A 19329-nucleotide genomic window follows, 5' to 3' on the forward strand; every position below is an offset into this window, starting at 1 on the left:
ACCTTACATAGAATGGTATTATTCTAACACCATTCAATAAATGGTGTTAGAAAAACTGAATATCCATAAGAATGAAACTAGACCCCTCACTGTATATAAAAATCAACTCAAAATTGATTAAAGACTTAAATATCAGACCCAAAACTGTAAAACTACTAGAATAAAACATAAGGGAAAAACTTTAGGACACTGGTCTAGGCAACAACTTTATGACTAAAACTTCAAAAGCACAAGCAACAAAAACAAAAATACACAAATGGGACTATATTAAACTAAAAAGCTTTTGCACAGCAAAAGAAACAATCAATAGAGTGAAGAGACAACGTGTAGAATAGGAGAAAATGTTTGCAAACTATTCATCAGACAAGAAACTTATATCCAGAATATTCAAGGAACTCAACAGCAACAATAATAATCCCATTTAAAAAGTGGGCAGGCTGGGTGCAGTGGCTCATGCCTATAATCCTAGCACTTTGGGAGGCCAAGGTGGGTGGATCACCTGAGGTCAGGAGTTCAAGACCAGCCTGGCCAACATAGTGAAACCCATCTCTACTAAAAATACAAAAATTAGCCGGGGGTGGTGGTGTATACCTGTAATCCCAGCTACTCAGGAGGCAGGGGCAAGAGAATCGCTTGAACGCGGGAGGTGGAGGTTGCAGTGAGCCAAGATCACGCCACTGCACTTCAGCCTGGGTGACAAAGGGAAATTCCATCTCAAACAAACAAAAAAAAAAGTGGGCAAAGGACATGAGTAGGCATTTCTCAAAAGAAAGCATACAAATGCTCAACAGATATATGAAAAAATGCTTGACATCACAAATCATCAGGGAAATGCAAATCAAAACCCCAATTAAGGGATATCATCTCACCCCAGTTAAGATGGCTACTATCAAAAAGACAAAAAGTAACAAATGCTGGCAAGGATGTGGAGAAAAGGGAGCTCTTACATGCTTTTGGTGGGAATGTAAATTAGAACAGCCATTATGGAAAACAGTATGGAAGTTTCTTTAAAAAACTAAAAATAGGCCAGGCGTGGTGGCTCACATCTGTAATCCCAGCACTTTGGGAGGCTGAGGTGGAAGGACCACTTGAAGCCAGGAGTTTGAGACCAGCCCTAGCAACATAGTGAGACACTGTCTCTACAAAAAAAAAAAAAAGAAAACAAAACTTTTTAAATTAGCCAGGTGCGCTGGTGCACACCTGCGGTTCCAGCTACTAGGGAGAGTGAGGTTGGGGAATCACTTGAGCCTGAGAAGTCGAGGCTGTAGTGAGCCATGTTCATACCACTGCATTGTAAAAAAGCAAAAGAAAAGAAGAGAAAGAAAGCAGAAAAGAAAAGAAGGAAGGAAGGAAGGAGGGAAGGAAGGAAGAGAGAAAGAGAGAGAGAAAGAAAGGAGGGAAGGAAGGGAGGTAGGGAGGGAAGAAGGAAGGAATGAAGGAAAAGAGGGAGAAAGAAGAAAGAGAGAGAGAAAAAGAAAGATGAAAGAAAGAAAGAAAGACAGAAAAAGAAAGAAAGAAAAGAAAAAAGAAAAGAAATATAGGGAGGGAGTGGGGAGAGAAGGAAGAAAGGAAAGAAGGAAGGAAGGGAGGGAAAGAAAGAAAGAGAAAGAGAGAGGGAAAGAAAGAGAAAGAAAAAGAAAGAAAGAAAGAAAAAAGAAAAGAAATATAGGGAGGGAGTGGGGAGGGAGGGAAGAAAGGAAAGAAGGAAGGAAGGGAGGGAAAGAAAGAAAGAGAAAGAGAGGGAAAGAAAGAGAAAGAAAGAAAGAAAGAAAGAAAAAGAAAAGAAGGAAGGAAGGGAGGGTACGGAAAGCTGGGGAGACACTTGCCAACTCCTGCCACAAAACCTCAGAAAGATCTAGGAATGGGACGCACAGGTATCTTAAAAAACAGGTGAGGCCGGGCACAATGGCTCATGTCTATAATCCCAGCACTTTGGGAGGCCACAGCAGTAGGACAGCGTGAGCCCAAGAGTTCAAGACAAGCCTGGGCAACATAGTGAGACTGTGTCTCTACAAAGATAAAAATAAAAAAGTAGCCAGGCATGGTGGCACGCACCTACAGTTGCAGCTACATGGGAGACCAAGGTGAGGATTGCTTTGGCTCCGGAGTTCTAGGCTGCTGTGAGCTATGACTGTGCCACTACACTCCCACCTGGGTAACAGAATGAGATCCCATCTAGACACGACCTCCTGCTGACTCCTCACCCAGCCAGCAGTAGACTGGAGGTTTGGTTTGTGGATAGATTCCAGGGGGCTAGGAGGAGGCGCACAGTGGAATGTAGGCAGACAGGTCCCACAATGAGAAGAGAGCGGGTAGGAGGCAGTCCATACGCTGAATGAGACAGCCCAGTCTCCTTCCTCTAATCGCCAACAACCACACTTACCCCCACCCAGGACAGAGGATTGTTTTCTAGAGAAGCTGAATAGTCCCACAGAAAACACCTAGAGACACTGGCATTTGAGGGTCTCAACAGAAAGACCAAATCCCCTGCCAATCACTCACAGTGACTGACAGGCCCCACCCAGACTCACAGTATTATTTAGTGCTTTCCTCTTCAGTATGAACAAACAAGCAAAAGAAAAAAAGGAACTTGGAAGAACTGGAGACAACACAGGGGGCAAAAGAACTTCAGGAAAACTTAATTAACATCCTTAGATAAAAGAACATACTGCAGCCAGCCGCAGTGGCTCACACCTGTAATCCCAGCACTTTGGGAGGCTGAGACGGGCAGATTGCTTGAGCTCAGGAGTTCAAGACCAGCCTGGGCAACATGATGAAACCTGGCCTCTACAAAAAATACAAAAATTAGCCGGGCGTGGTGGTGCCTGCCTGTAATCCCAGTTACTTGGGAGGCTGAGGCAGGAGGATCGCTTGTGCCTGGGAGGCAGAGGTTGCAGTGAGCCAAGATTGCATCACTGTGCTCCAGGCTGGGAGACCTCATCTTAAAAGAAAAAAAAAGAACATACTATACACTGCATACGTGACACAGAACTGGGTGCTATTAAAAGAAGAAAGAAAAGAGCAGTCCACAACAAAATAACTCTTGGAAACTTAAAAAATATGATAGCCAAAATGTTTAAAGTAATAGTAGGGTAGACAAGGACAAGAAATTTTTACCAGAAAGTAGAACAGAAAGGTAAGATGGAAAATAAGAAAGAAGAGAGAGAGAGAGAGAAAAAAAAAAAGAAAACTAGAGTGCCAAACCAGGGCATCTAACATTCATCTAAAAGAGATATCTGAAAGGCAGCAGACAGAACACAGAGGAGAGGAAATCGTCAAAGACAAAACTCAGAAGATTCTCTCAGAATAGAAGGTGCTGAGTCTCCAGATGGAGGGACGCCACTAAGTACCCAGCACAAAGGATGAAACAGAGCCATGCCAAGATGCATCAGAACAGGAAGTAAAGAGAAGATCCTGAAAGCTTCCAGGAAGGAAAATGCAGGTCACATACACAGCACAGAAAACCAGAAAGGCATAAGACTTCTCAACAACCATATTTGAAGCTAGGAGGCTATGAAAGGCCTTCAAAATTCAGAGGGAAAATTATATCCAACCTAGAATTTTATTTCCAACCAAACTATTGATCAGATGTGCAGAAAGGAAAAATAAGAAACATTTTCAGGCATACATTCTATCAAAAATCTTACCTTCCTCAGCCCTTTCTCAGGAACCCACCAAAACAAGGGGGTAAGTTGAGAAGGAGGAAGACACAGCACTACTTTGATAAAAAATAAAATATTCTTTAAAATTACATTTAAAAGCTGATTTCTCCTGAGAAATCTGGTCCTCAGAATCTGGTCCTCATGTCCTCACCATAATTAAAAAAAAAAAATACTGGATTATAAAGTGCATGTTTGTCAACATTGTAACATTTCTGAAATTGTTACTGTATTACAACTGATGGCCTCTTAGGTCAATAAAATATGGCAACAGCTAACATTTACAAGCTGTTGTATAGTTTTCCGCAGTATTTAATGTACCTTTCCCTTCTTAGACTTTGCAACCTTCTGATGTTTTACCAACCCCATTAGGAACACCAAGAAACAGATTCCACGTGGTGAAGCCACTGAGAGCCGAGACTGGACTATATGGGCTCTGGGTGGCAGATTTAGAGTTGATTGAGTACCTTTTCCTTACCAAGGGTTTTCAACAGATCATTTCATTTGAGTCTCCTCAAACATCTGCTCTTTTGACAGCTGAAGGAAATGAGGCTCAGCGAAGTTACGCAGCATGCCCCATCTCACACGTACAGTAAGTGGCAGAGCCAGGATCTGAACGTGAACGTCCCTCCACTGCTTCTGCTGTTTGGCTGGCATTAGGGGCAGAAGCTGTGTTCCCATGGGAACCAAACATGGGGAACCACCAGCCCACCCCAGAGTAAGACCCCCCCACCGCCCTCGCCCCTTCGCCTGCAGCTCCAGCTGCACTCACTGCATGAGCATGTCCCGGGCCAGGTCTGAGAGGTAGCGTTTGGATCCACTCAGGAATAGGGATCGATATCGCTGCCGCCTGTCCTTTGTCTCCATCAACCAGGTGTTGAGGTAGCGGCCCACACCTACTGGGTTCTGCAACAGGGAGAGGATGGCAGGACATTAGCAAGCCTGGCTTGGAGACTGCGTCTCGGCTTCCTCTCCTCCCCTTGGATGCTTCCCTACTCCCTCTGTTAAGAACTGAATTGTGTCTCCCAAAAAGATATGTTGAGGTCCCAACCCCAGTACCTCAGAATGTGACCTTATTTGGAAAAAAGGTTGCTACAGACATAATTAGTTAAGATTAAGTCATACTGCAGTAAGGTGGGCCCTTCATCCAGTGTGACTGGTGTCCTTTTAAGAAGAGACACACAGGAAGACAGCCATGCCAGGAGACAGATTGGAGTGATGACTGCAAGCCAAGGAACATCAAGGATTGCTGGCCACCACCAGAAGCTACGAAGAGGCAAGGACGGATTCTTCTCAACAGGTTTCAGAGGGAGCACGGACCTGCAAACGCCTTGATTTCAGACTTCTCGCCTCCAGAACTGTCAGAGAATATTTCTGTTGCTTTAAGCCACCTAGTTTGTGGCAACCCTAGGAAGGGAATACAGCATCCCACCGAGATATCGGGGTCACAGATCCTAGAGGCACCAACAGAGAGGTTGGGAAAGGAGATGCAACTTGCCCAAGGTAACACGGCAAGGGCAGAATAAAGGCAGGACAAGAACCCAGCCATCTGCGGAGAAGCAGTCCTGAGGGGTGGGGCTGGGGAGATGTTAGGACCCAGAAGCTGGTCCCATGCTAAACAGAAGTTGCCTCCCACAAGGGAGAAGCCTGTTTCATGAGGCGCCCAGGTTTCAGGGGTGCCAGCAGAGGGGCTCTCCCGCCCTGTGGGGTGCGGCCAGCTGAGCCACCAGAACCCAGACCTCACATCAGCCCTTCCCACTTCACAGTGACTGGCTCTGTGGTAGCAATAGAGTCATCTGGCTCTGGTCTAAACATTTCACTTGGGGACTCTCAGGTAAAGACTTTCTCCCTTGCAGGGGGTGCAGGCTAGAGGTAAAAAAAGGAAGGATTTGGGGACAACCAGCTGGTCCTCACAAGAATCGGTCATTGGGGTCTGGGCACGCTGAGGACCTTGCCACGGTGTGGGGAGGTAAGGAGGTGAGGCGGCTGACCTGTGCTACTGGAAGTCAGGACAGCAGCCTATCTAATTGGGGTGGGGGTGGGAACGGCAGGGGCTCTTGGGGAGCTGGAAATGAGAGCTGTTAAATGCTCTGGGGGGTAGTTACGGCCATTATGTGACAATTCATGGAGCTGTGCACTTAGGACTCAGCACCTTTCTCTATGATTATTAGACTCCAATAAAAGGTGCATTACAAACTGAAAAGGGGTGGAGTAAGAAACAGAATGAGGTCAAAGCCCAAGGTCAAGAATTTAGCTGGTTTACAAGAACACTAACTAAAGATTACATCGCACACTTGGGGATGGCTGCCTCTGGAGAGAAGGAAGAGAGTGGGAAAGGGAAGGGGCCAGAAGGGGGTCTTGCTCAGCGAGGGACAGGAAATGCACCAGCTTCACCAGCTGCCCCTGAGGCCCAAGACAAACACAGAGAATGGAAGGAGCATTTCTCTGGGAAAATAAGAGAATGGCATGGCTGCGGTGTGATGTTTCTTAGCTCATTGGTTCTCAAAGTGTGGTCCCTGGAATAGCATCATCGCCATCACCTGAACTTGTTGGAAATGCAAATTCCCATGTCCCAACCCAGGCCTACTGTATCAGAAGCTCTGGCATAGGGCCCAGCCATCTGTGTTTTAACAAATCCTGCAGGTGATGCTAATACCAGTTCAAATTTGAGAACCAATGCCTTAGGAAAATAAGACAGTGGGAGTGGACCTCAGGTCCCTTAGGGAAAGACAGGGGAGGCATATGGCTCACTCAAAGCATCGGTTACCTGGGGACAAAGAGGCTTTGGTGTTGGCTGTAGAGGCAGGAGAGAGTTCCCATGTATCCCTCACCCCAGACCCACTTACCCAGCTTCCCATAATCATCTGGCAGGCCTTTGCGCCTGACCCTTTGGAGGTCAACAGGAATGGGGGCTGGTTGACAAGTTTGCATTTCTTCTCTTGTGGAAGCCAGAAACTGGGGCCAGATGTGGCCTACGAGTAAGGAAGGAAGGCTGAAATCTGGAGAGGCTCTGGCAGTGTCAGCCTGGGCCCAGGGCAGGTGAGGGCTCTGGCCAGCTGACTCCACCCATCCAGCAGCCCTGGGTCTTGAGCCAAGGATGGTGGAGGTACCCAGCTACCTCCCAGCAAAGGGGCCCTCATGATGCATGCCACCCACTCTAACAAACACCCATCACAGCCTGATGCCTCTTTTCAGGTGTCCAAGGGCCTTCACTCTCTGGTGGGGCCCAGACAGCTGAAGACCTCATTTCTGAGGAAGGAGACCACACCAGACTTGGAGCCAGATGAGCTGGGTTCCAATCCCAGCCCCTTCTCACCCTTGCTGGAGAAACTTGGCAAATCCCTTTCCAGATCTGGGCTTCAGTTTCCTTTAGTGAAATGCAGATGATAATCCCTACCTCAGGAAGGCTGGAAAGTGCCTAGCAGGGGCAGACCCCCAGAGGGCCTGCTTTGACACTAGGGCCGAGTGCACCACTCCCGTGGGCGGAGCAGGTGGGCAGGCCCCAGTGGGTAGACTGCACTCTGCCCTGCTCCAGTTTTCCCTGTCCATCCTCCAACGCTCTGAGGCCAGAGGAGGGAGGCGCAGGGGGAAGGTCGGCACTGGCTGGGCGCTTCCTGGGTACCAGGCACCATACTGTAGGCTCCAAGTACAGGGCCCCATCTAATTCTCACAACCACTTCACCATCTTCATAGGACAGGGGTGTAAACCGACGCCCAAACAAGGTCTCACCTAAAGTGTCCCAATGTTCAAGACCAGGATTGGAAACCAAGTCAGTCTGATCCCAAGACTGAGCTATTCCCCATGAAATTAGCCACCCTACCCCATGCCCAGCCCCGGAAGGAGAGCTGCCCTCCGAGAGAGGAAGGCCGGCCGTAGGAGCGAACTCACCAGTGTGCGGGGGCACTGGCTAAGGTTGGCCCAGTAAATCCTCTCTGTAGGGGTTTTCGGGTTTCGGGGAAGTTTAGAAAAAACCCCATGCTTCTTATTGTGACGTGAGTTAAGTTCTTCTACGAAGCTCTTGAAATTCATCAGTTCCCTGGGCTTTTTTTTCTAAGAAAAAGAGAGAAAAAGGAATCTGCTATGCCAGGAAAATCAAGAGCTCCTTTCTCAACCCTCCCCCGCAACCAGAGAAAAGCAATGGGGCATCACTTACCATCCTGCTGTGCAGACATCCCGGAGGCCAGGCCAGCCTCAAGGCCCCCCTGACCAGGGCTGGCGGAAACAGGCAGTCTTTCCCCAACCAGCGGGTCAGGGCGGGGTTCGTCTCTTGCACCATGCACCTGCCACACCCTACTGCCCAGCTCCTTTTCATCCATTTCTTCTTTCTTTCATTTGTTGGACATGTATTGAGTCTGGCACTATTCTAAGCAGGAACAATGTCTTAAATATTTAAAACCAGAGTGACTGGAGGAGCACAGAGGATTTGGGCAGCAGTGAAACTATTCTGTATGATACTAAAATGGTGGCTGCATGTCACACATTTGGCCAAACCCACAGGAGGTACACCACCTGAGTGAACCCTAAGGTACGCCGCAGACTTGTGGTGATAATGACGTATCAGTTCTTCAACTGCAGCAAACAGACCAGGCTGCTGTGGGATGTTGGTGGGGGAGGCTGTGCGTGGTGTGGAGAGGGCAGTGGGTATATGGGAACTCCTTGTACTTTCCACTCAATTTTACTGTGAACCTGAAACTGATCTAAAAAAAAAAAAAAAAAAAAAAGTCTTACAAACAAAAGCAAACAGCATGGCCTGGACGCTGGCCAGCCAGAATGGGCACTGGCCACAGTGCCTGAGGAGGGTCCCTTGACCCCTGCCATAGCTGGTCATGGGGAGGTCTGGGGGGCTCCAGGGAGCAGCCAGGTCGAAGGCCTTAGCTTAGTGGCTACCTGCCAGCTGGTCCTGAGGTCCTTCTACATTAACCACTACCCTCCTAAGCACTCCTGAGCTCTGCCATAGCACTCATTGCCTGCTCACACTCGATAATTTTTTTCTTATTCATTGATGACTGAGTTTCTTTCTTCACTAGAATGTAAGTTCCGCAAGGGCTGCTTTCCTCTGTACATCACCTACTACCTGGCTTAATCATACCCACTGCGAGAATGCATAATGGAGACAAGATAAACAGGCAATTAGACAAAACTTAATTCCAGTGGCTACGAGCACAAAGCAAGCAAAGCGCAGCAAGCTGTGAGATATCAAGATAAAATTCTACCTCAAGTTCCCCTCCTGGGACTCCTGTTCTCTGCTTTGTCAACAGCGCTGGCCCTAACCCAGCCAGCTTGGTCTATAATGCCTGCTGTTTCCAAAATAGGAGGATGCTCCCACCTTCTGCCATCAAGGTTCCTCATGGCCAAGCTCCCCTGGTACCGTGGGCCATCTTCACCTCCTGGGCACTTCATGCCAGTGCAGAGGAGAGAGTTGGCAGTGAAGTCAGACAGACGTCCTTGGGTTCAAATCCCAGCTCTGCTCCTTCCAGCCATGTGGCCAGCCTCAGTTTTCCCTACCTAACACGGGAAACCAGATCCAGCCCTGGCTGTGAGGGTGAAGTGAGGGGGTGTGGGAAAGGCCTGGTGCAGAGCCTGGCACACAGGCTGGTGTTCCTGGTGCTGACTAGTGAGGCCTGTCATCCTGCTGGGGCATGGACTAACACCCTTCAACCCCTGGGTACACACCTGTGTGGAGTAGTGCCCATAAGGCAGTGGCTTGCTCCGATCACCAGAGAAAGTGTCATAGGGGCCGCGGGTGCCGATGGATCGTGCCACATATGTCTCAAGGTCGCTTTTGAAGGAGTAGGTGCCGGGTCCCAGACCACTCCCCTAGAGCACAGCAGAGGTGATGAGGCCTGCAGGAGAGCTCAGCTTCCCCCTCTGCCCTGGGAGTGCTCCTGCAGGACGGGAAGGCAGGCAAGGCCTGGCCAGCCAAGGGGGTACCTGATGAGGCCGGGGGTGCAGCTTGTTGCTCATCCTGCACATGAGGCCCTCGGAATGGGACCGGTTCCAGGCATTCTCCTCCAGCTTGGTGTATGGGTTACCCTTTTCCCCATAATTTCCAGGGCCTGGATAGTAGTTCTGTGGGGCGGGGGTGGGGGCATGGAGGCCATCAGAACCACTCCTTGTGCTGAGTGTGCCTGAGGAACAGACACCTGAGATTGCCATCCCCAAGAAGGGAATGCGATTTTCAGGGTACCCGCTTGCTACCTGCCCTCTGACACACAACATTGTTGCCTGTGAGTGTCCACCACTGCTCACACCTTCACCTCCAAGTTCAGCCTCTTCCCCGGCTGAACTTGGACTGGCCTGTGCAAGTTATATCTCACTGCCCCCTCCTTACATTGCGCACTTTGGCCAACACAGTGGGCTTCTTGCTGCTCCTCAAGCACATGCCATTCTGCCTAACCTTCTTCCCTCATCGGCTCATGCTGTAACCACCACCCAGAATGCCCTTCCTGCCCTCTTTGCCTTGGACAATTCTACTGCTCCTGCAAAGCCAGCTCACATGTCATCTCTCCTGGGAATGAAGCCTTCCTCCTGCTGCCACCCGAGACAGTTGCCTGCTTTGGTGGATTTGGCAATTCCAACCTTTACACCTCTGCACCACGGCCCTGCGTGACATGAGGGCTTTCTCAATGTGCTGTGAACAGTGTTGTGACAGGGAAGGACTGCCGTGCTGGGTTTAGATCCTGGCTCTGCTGAGTCACCTCAGACCTTCTGAGTCTCGTGGTCCATACTGGTACCATGAGATAGGAATACTTTCTTCCAGGTAACGACGGTGAAGTTAAATAATGTCCGCAAGCAAGGGAAGGAGGCTGGGCGGAATGGCACGTGCTTGGGGAACAGCAAGGAGCCCACCATGTCAGAGTGTGGGATGCAGGAAAGAGGCAGTGACACATAGCATGGACGGGCCAGTAGGGCCCTGGAGAAGAGGCTGAACTTGGAAGTGAAGGTGTGAGCAGGAGTGGAGGCTCACAGGCAACGGTGTCTGGCACAGAGTGGACACTGACACATGATAAGTCAGGGCGGGATGGCTGAATGCCTTGGGGGGCAGGAGGAAAGGTTAGCAACTGGTTGGAATGACCATCTGGGACCTGGGCTGCCAGGGTCAGAAGCGTGATTTTGTAGGCACAGTGAAAAGTGCAGTCCACCTTGGGTAGAGACCTGGCAGGACGTTTTCTGCTGCTCTGCACCTTTTAGCCACACGGGGTCACTGCTGCTCCATAGATGGCTCGGCCGTGCCCTACCTCTGAGCCTGGAACCTGGCCCTGGGGAAGCAGGATGGGGCACGGAGGGCAGGGACCTCTGCATGGGGAGTCAGGCCACTAAGGACATCAGATTTGTTCACTCCCAGAGGAATGGAACTACATGTCTCCTTCCAAGGTTCCCACGTACATTCTGGAGAAAGCCCCCAAGGATAGCTGGATCCCTGCATGGTGTGTTAGGTGCTTCACAAGCCTTAATATCTTGGTCCTGGCAGTGACTGGGGGAGACCAAGTCAGCACCATCCACAATTAACAGATGGGGAAAATGAGTCTCAGAGAGGCAAACTGCATGTCTCAGGTCCCACCTCCAGAAAGAGACAGCATGAGAGTTTCAACTCCAAAATCCATAACCTTTCTGAGCCTCTACTGTTTGCCAGGCTCTGTGGAAGGCACCGGGGTGGGTGGGCAGTGAGCACCACAGGACCTGGGAGACTTTGAAGATGAGGGTTATACCAAGGGTGAGAATGGCCCTGCTTCTGAAGCCCAGAGGCAAGCCCAGCACTGGGCACTTTGTCAGGATAATCCTATTTTCTTCCTAAAACCTTCAGGTTCAGAGGTTCAGTACCACACTTGGGCTGATGGGAAAGCCTATGGTTTTAACTAGAATGTTATGTTGTCTGAGCTTTGGGGACTCAAACAGGAATGATTAACTGGAGAGGGGGAGTGTGGAAATGAATGAATCATCACTTTTAAGTTTTTGTTTTTTTTTTTTTTTCAGGCTGGACTTTGAGAAGGATCCCCAAAGATAGTTATGAGAGAAGGTGGGAAGATCCCCCAGTCAAAAAGAGCAAAGGCAGGAAGGAAGGAGAATCAGGCTTGTCCCCCTAGCTCCCCTGCCATCAGCTTGGCTGAGTTCCCACACCCAGGCCTTGGCCTCCACAGAGACTCAGGGAGCAAAGTCCAAGAACTATGGGGGCCAAACCTGTGGGTGAAATGCAAGGTACATGTTGGACACCTGGGATTCAAAAGCTTACTTCTGCCAGTTGGTAGCTTCATGACCTTGGGCAGTAGGTTACTCACTCTGTACTCCATTTTTCTCATCTGTAGAATGGACATAATGATACTACCTGGTTCATAGGGTTGTCATGAACATGAAATTAATTAGTATGTGGTAAGTGCTATGCTACATGTCCACTATTATTACTTTAGATCGGACAGTAATGACATTTTTAAATGCTCCAGGTATCCCTTCTCCCTAAGTTACAGTTACAGCTTCTGCACCTGAAGATGCATCTGCTCATCCCCAAACCCTGTCAGGAGTAATTTCCAGCCTTCATAGAAGCATTCCCAGTGGTGAGGTGTAGGAGAAAGACCCTGGCTCTGGGGTTGGACATTCCCATGTGTGCATCCCAGCTTGCCCACTTGGCAGCTGTGCACTCTGGGGCAACTTGCTTATCTTCTCTGAGCCTCCAGGGCCTCATCTGGAGTGGTTGCAAAGAATTAGAATGTTTTGGAGCACCTGATACTTAGGATGCATGCACTTATTCAGTCCACAAATACTTATTGCGTGCCTATGTGTGCCAGGCACTGCAACAACCTCAGAATGCTGCAGTGAAGGAACCAGGCAGACGTGGTCTGCCCTCAGGGGCTGCTGTCCAGTGGGGGATGGATGCTAAACACACAACCACAGTGGAGACTCCTAGGAAGGGAGATGCCACCTAGCGGGGCTGAGGAAGGCTTCTGGAAGCTGAGAGCTGCAGGATGAGTAGGCGTGCCCAAGGAGAAGAGGCTGCCAAGGGAGGAAGGGCATTCCTAGCAGAGGGAACAGCAGGGGCAAAGCCCCATGTGAAAGAGCATGGCCTATGTGAGGGGCTGGGAGAAGGATAACAGAGTGTCTAGCACAGAGAGGTCCAGGCCAACAAACTGCAGCGCTGGCTCCTTTGGTAGGGGGTGACTCCTGCCTTCTCCCTCGTGCCCTTACTGAGTGTCAGCCTCACTCAGTGTCCTCCTGATGAGATCATCATCCCCCGGCGCTGCCACCCCCACCTCTCAGCACCATCGCCTCCTCCCAACCCTGGCCCTCTCGAGGGTATTCCTCTAAAAAGATAAGTTAGGTCCTCTTCCTGTCAAAGCCCTCCACTGCCCCCCGGGAGCACCTGGAATAACACCAAGGCCCCACCTTGGCTGCAGGGTCCTCAAGACTCAGCCCTTCACTCCTCTACCCTCTCGCTCGCCTCCTCTCACCCTTGGCCAGTGACCTCCAGCCACACTGGCCTCCTGCCTGCCGGTCTGATTTGACAAGCATGTTCCCACCTCAAGGCCTTAGCCTCTGCTGCTTCCAATGCCTGGAATGCTCTACCAGACATTGCAAGTTTCCGTTGCTCACAACCTGTAGGTTTCCTCAAATGTCGCTCACAACCTGTAGGTTTCCTCAAATGTCACCTCCTCCCAGAGTCCTGACTATTCTCTATCAATTGCACCACCATCACTGCCTGTCCCTTGCCTGTCTAATTTGTGTTCATAGCCCTGCTTATATATGTATTCTATTTCCTTCTTTGTACTACTGTTTCTACCACTAGGACATCTTCTTCATGAGAGCGGGGACCTTGTCTTCGTCACTGCTAGATCCCCAAGGCCTAGGACAGTGTATGCCACTTCGGAGGTGCTTAATCCTTATTCCTGGCTGGCTGGATGGATGGATATGTAAGTGAATGAATTTGTTGAGCACCCAGCGTATGCCAGGCTCTCTGCTCGGGACTCCAGACGTGAGAACACCTACCCCGATGAGTCCTCGGAAGCGAACCTCCCCAGAGCTGAGCAGCCCCCGGGTGCTACATGGTTTCTCCTGCAGCTGTTCTAAGAAGTCTTTGAGGTTGTAGGAGCCGGGCCCCAGCTTTTGCTCCTGTGCCAAGAGAAGAGAGAAAATGAAAGCCTTAAACTTGGGAAAATCCACGCAGGAAGAAGCCCAAGGCATGATGGTGTTCCTTAAAGGATAATCTCCATCTGGCCTTGGGAGGACTCTGAAGGCCACACGGAGCAGCTGCAATGGACAGGAATACCTGGCACCACAGAGGGAGAGGCATGGCCCCAGAGCCCTCACCTTCAGCCGCTTCTCTTTCAGGATGGCCTGGTACTGGAAGTGGGGTAGCTGGGTCAGCCGCGTGGCTTCCTGGGCCTTGGCCCAGCCTGTGTCCACCTCCTTCATCAGCTTCTTCTTGCTGAAGCAGGTCTCCTTGGAGCTGTAAGTCCCAGGGCCTATGTGGGACTGAGTCAGAGTGTGGTCAGAGCTGTGACAGCCACGCCCACCCAGTCTACCCACAGAGCAGGCCCTCACCAAGCCACCACCCTGACCCGGAGGAAGGGAGTAGGCAATCCCCCCTGTGGCTCCCACCCTCAGCACTAAGGCTGGCACCAACAGGCTTGGCACTCAAGGTGCACTCGTGACATCCTCTATCACTGCCCCCTCACAGTGCAGGAAGGTATAATAGCTCCTTCAAGAGCCCAGAGGTAGTCAGTGCAAAAGCTGGGAGTGCTGCAGTCCCTTGTTTATCAAACACACTGGAAGCCCCCACTGTGGGCCCAGCTCTGTGCCGGAAGAAGGTAGAAGGTACGCCCCTTCTACAGCTCAGCTCATCCACCGCAGTAGGCAGCTCGAAGGGGCAGCGGCCAGACCCTGTGGGAGGAGTCAGGGAAGCTGTGCAAACTCACCATTTGGGTAGAATAACGCGTGGAGTATGGGGCCTCAGTGAAGGTGCTGAACTTCTTCCGGTTGGGATAAACAGCAGAGATGTCAAACCTAGGGAGGGACGGTGGCCCAGTGAGAGCCCTGTGCCTGGCACCTGGCCTTGGCGTGGGCAGTTCTGGAGCATGGGGGAGTTGGCTGCCCGGGAAGGTGACTTTGGAGCAAGCTCATGAAAGAAAAGTAGTGGAGTTGCAGTGGCTTCGAATGTTCCAGGCCGCTCCCACCCCACCCCACCCACCAGCTCCTCTTCCCAGCTTCATTTTTCTCCACAGCCCTTACCAATACCCAACGTTTTACAGATATACATACTTTTGTTTATTATCCACCCCCACCCCCAACAGAAGAGAGCAAACTCCACGAGTACAGGGGTTTGCTGTTGTGTTCACTGCTGTAGCCCCAGATCCTAGAACTGTGCCTGGAACAGAGTAGGTGAGAGAGAGAAAGAGACAGAGTGGAATACGAATGAATGGAAGACAGACACCTGGGCTGAAATCCCACCTACCACTTTTGAGCTGAGTGGCCTACTATGGACCAGGCCATGTGACCTCTCTAAACCTGGCACATAGTAAGTGCTCTTGAAATGGTTTTAAAGAACTCACTTAGATGGTAAAAGAACCCTGCGCAGGGAAGAGCAGTAAGCATGAGGGGGAGAGAAAGCCCAGCTCCTCCTCACTGCCGGCCCCCACTCCTCTGGTTCCCCTCCAGGCTCAGCCCTGTGTGTAGGTGGACACCCTCTCTCCCGAGGCCGAGCGTGGCTTCGGGGTGGGCAGCAGCTGCCTTGGACCGTGGGCCTGAGCCCAGGACGCAAACGGGCCCCACCTGTGGCTCTGCACCCCGAAGGGCGCCCCGGTGAACCACTTGGTGGCCATGGAGCCGACGCGGTTCCAGCCATGAGCTCCGGCGGCATCCTGGCTTTCCCTCATGGCAGGCCTGCGCGCCGCCCGCCTCCGCTGCTGCCACGGCAACCTGGGCCTTGTGATGCGCCCCGGAGCTGTGGGCCGCGCCCTCGCCCACGTGGCGCCCCCACCGGCGTGCGCTCGTAGCCCGCTGATTTTTCACTTGTCCATGCACATTTTCAGGGTCCTTCCCTGGCCCCTGCAGATGTAATGGCCTTTCTTGTATTTAATATGGATGCCATTGGGTGGGGTCTTACAGTCATGTGTTGGGGAAGTGTTTCTGATTTCTGGCTTTATCCCAGAGCCCTGCATGGAGCCTGCCTAGGCTCAGAAAGAACCTTTTAATGTTCACCTTGTGCTGATGGGAAACTGAGGCCCACAGAGAGGGCCGACTTGGGCAAATGACATCCCAGCTCCTTCTCCACTTTGGGAGTCAGGGGAGCAGAAGTAAGGGGGAAAGGGCAAGGAGAGCCAGAGGGTGGAGGGCTGGGCAAAGTTGCAGGGGTAGTCGGGACTCAACCGGCCCCTAGACGTCCCTGGCACCCACTCTGGGCAGACACTGTGCAGAATGCCTGGGACCCAGATATGGTCCCTGCCCTGAAAATAATGGGGGAAGCAATGACCACATACTAGGGTCAGGTCTATGAGAGAGGAAGGCCTCTGACCCAGCCTGTGGGTGGGTAGGTCAGGGAAGACTTCTTGGAGGAGGAGAATTCCAAACTCAACATTGAAGCATATGGATGACTTTCCAAGTAAAGAAAGGAATTGAGGGTATGTACCCCACACAAAGCATAGTCAGCTCTCTCTTCCCTCCTTCTTTACCCCCCAACCAGTGCTCCACAGCCATGCTCTGAGATTGTCTAACTTCTCCCACGATGGCTCGTGATCTTTCCAAGGGTCTTAGGCAAAGGTGGGGCAGAGATCCATACCCCATTCCATGGTGACAGGATTGAAGCCAGAGAGGTGTAGGTTGTACCAGAGGCCCTGCTTCCAGCCCATGGTGAAGCTGGACCAGAGGCACAGTGGGTCTTCTGCCAGGCCCCACCCAATGCCCTTCTGACATCCCAAGCTAGTAGTTAAATAAGAAGTGTGGCTCCCCAGCACAGCTGAGAGCTGGACTCTTAGGCTCCAGGCCTGGCGGGCCACTGCTGGCAGAGCGTCTGCACTGCACCACTGAGCTGATGGTCAGAGGTGGCAGGCCTCAGGAACATGCACAGAACGGAAAGCCTGGGTCATCTAAGCAGACTCTGCCCTTCCCAGCCGTGGGACTTTGAGCAAGTCACTTCTTTCTCTGAGTCACAGCATTATCAGTTTCATTCTATAAAATGAAAGTAATTATCTCTATCTCCCAGGCTGCTGTGAGGATGAAATGACCTGATTTAGGTAATACTCTTGGCACACAACAGCGCTCAATTGGAGGTCATTCCCAGCCCTTGGTTAGAGACCTTTACAGAGGCCTGAGGACAGACACTTGTCTCATTTCCTCCTGGTGCAGCATCTAGCACATAGTAAATGTTCAGGAAATATTTGTTGAATGACAAGGGAATGAATACATGCATCTGGTCCAACTACCCAATAACACATAAATCCTCAAAGACACATTTAAATCTGGCTCTGCCACTTCCTAGGTGCTGACCTTGGGCAAGTTACCCTTGCCAACTTTGATTTCCTCTTCTGTGACATGGACCTATGACTGTAGCTTCCTGGAAAGGCTGTTTTGAGGTGTCAGTGAGGTGTGGATGTGCACACTCTCCAGCCCTGTACACTTTAGCCAGCCCTGGGTCTGCTCGGGTATTCTCAGGGTGGCCCAGACATGCCTGCAGCTACATTGCTGCTTCTCTTCTGGCCTGAGCCCCATGGCTCTAGGACTCATGGAGGAGTGATGAAAGGCTATAAGCCAAGGTCCACTGGGCTGGGAGTCCTGGCTGCCAGGAAAGCCAGAACAGGCCAAATGAGTCAGCTCTGCAGCAAGGCCGCCTGCCCTGGTCAGCCCAAAGTTTCCCATCACAGCAGCTTCCTTGTCTAGCACCTTACCCATTTTCTTTTATAGGCACCATTGCACCCTCATTGTACACAAGAGGAAACTAAGGCTCAGATGGGGAGAATAACTTGGCCTGGTCACATCTCGTGAGGCATAGGGTCACACCATGAATATGGGACTCATAAGGACATTGGAGAGCTCCCTGGCTGCAAGACTGTTTAACCCGTCCAGACTCCAGAGCCACCTGTTGTAACAGTAGAGTCAAGTCAAGCTTCTCAGCCAGGACTTGGGCCTCTGTGATAGGACTGTGGCCCCTGCCTTCAGTCCTCATCTCCTGCCATCTCTGCCCCATGCTCTGTAACCTCCAGCCACAAGGCTGCTCTGTCCCTAGGACACACCCTCCCCTGGAGAACCTCTAGCTTTTTCATACCTTTGCTGCTGATGATATGCGCCCCCCACCAACCTACTACCCTTCCCACCCAACTCTCTTACTCATCTTTTTCAGAATCAAATCAAAAGCCAAACCCATCCATTAGGATGGCTATTATCTAAAAAAAAAAAAAAGAAAATAACATATGTTGGTGAGGCTGTAGAGAAATTGGAACCTTTGGCCATTGCTGGTGGGAAAGTAAAATAGTCCCGCTGCTGTGGAAAACAGTATGGCAGTTTTTCAAAGAATTAAACATAGAATTACCATATGATCCAGGAATTTCACTGCTGGGCATATACCCAGAAGAATTAAAGGCAGGAACTCAAACATGTATTTGTATGCCCACGTTCATAGCAGCATTGTTCACAATAATCAAAAGGTAGAAGCAACACAAGTGTGCATTGACAGATACATGGATAAACAAAATGTGATATATTCATACAATGGAATATTATTCAGCCTTTAAAAGGAAGGAAATTCTAACACGTGCTACCACATGGATGAATCCCTTAGCATAATGTCTTCATTATGCTAAGGGAAATAAGCCAGTCATAAAAGAACAAATACTATATGATTCCACTTATGTAAGGTAACTAGAGTAGTTGAATTCACTGAAACAGAAACGGAATGGTGGGTACCAGGTGCTGGGTGGGGAGAGAATGAGGAGTTATTGTTTAATGGGTATGGAGCTTCCATTTGGGAAGATGAAGAAGTTCTGGAGATGGAAGGTGGGAACAGTGGTACAACAGTGCCCTCAGGGACAAGGACGAGGCCAGGGGAGCAGTCACGCACTTAATGCCACTGAATTGTACACTTGAAAATGGTTAACACTGTAAATTTTTTGTGAAGTATACATTGTCACAATTTTTTTTTTCTTTGAGACGGAGTTTCTTGCTCTTGTTGCCCAGGCTGGAGTGCAGTGGCACGATCTCGGCTCACCGCAACCTCCGCCTCCCGGGTTCAAGCGATTCTCCTGCCTCAGCCTCTCGAGTAGCTGGGATTACAGGCATACGCCACCACGGTCGGCAAATTTTGTATTTTTAGTAGAGACAGGGTTTCTCCACGTTGGTCAAACTGGTCTCAAATTCCCGACCTCAGGTGATCTGCCCACCTCGACCTCCCAAAGTGCTGGGATTACAGGCATGAGCCACCGCGCCCAGCCCGCAATTTTTTTTTCAAAGCCAAACCCTCTGTGAATCCATCCCTGATACTCTCAAGCAGGTGAGAGAACGAGTTTCATCACAGGATCACCAGCAATTTATAGCAAAATTTTCAATTAAAAATTATTAAAATTAATTTTATATTTAAAAATTGACAGGTGAAACATGGCACCAGGATGTTGTTTTAATTTAACTTTTTTTTTTTTTTGGTAATGTCAAATATTTTTTCAAGTTTACTAATTGGCTTTATTTCCTCTTTTGAAA

The 19329-nt window shown here is 50.3% G+C and overlaps 1 protein-coding gene across 5 annotated transcripts in view; it reads right to left on the reverse strand.

Moving 5' to 3' along the window:
* Positions 1-19329, reverse strand: part of CIMAP2 (ciliary microtubule associated protein 2) — a 50943-nt gene that overhangs the window by 20759 nt on the left and 10855 nt on the right. Inside the window, exons 5-13 of one of the 5 annotated variants that reach the window (XM_024246455.2) lie at positions 15418-15693; positions 14565-14652; positions 13957-14121; positions 13636-13758; positions 9592-9729; positions 9334-9477; positions 7549-7710; positions 6506-6631; positions 4432-4565 (exon numbers count right to left, since the gene is read on the reverse strand). In XM_024246455.2, the coding sequence (XP_024102223.2) occupies positions 4432-4565; positions 6506-6631; positions 7549-7710; positions 9334-9477; positions 9592-9729; positions 13636-13758; positions 13957-14121; positions 14565-14652; positions 15418-15521 (1184 nt within the window). In that variant the 5' untranslated portion in view covers positions 15522-15693. Of the gene's footprint in view, positions 1-4431; positions 4566-6505; positions 6632-7548; positions 7711-7813; positions 8358-9333; positions 9478-9591; positions 9730-13635; positions 13759-13956; positions 14122-14564; positions 14653-15197; positions 15977-19329 lie in introns of those variants that run through there. The other 4 variants (XM_054534250.2, XM_054534239.2, XM_054534256.2 and 1 more) reach the window with 4 other exon arrangements.

Source organism: Pongo abelii, chromosome 1, assembly GCF_028885655.2.
Source record: "Pongo abelii isolate AG06213 chromosome 1, NHGRI_mPonAbe1-v2.0_pri, whole genome shotgun sequence".
Classification (NCBI taxonomy): domain Eukaryota; kingdom Metazoa; phylum Chordata; class Mammalia; order Primates; family Hominidae; genus Pongo; species Pongo abelii.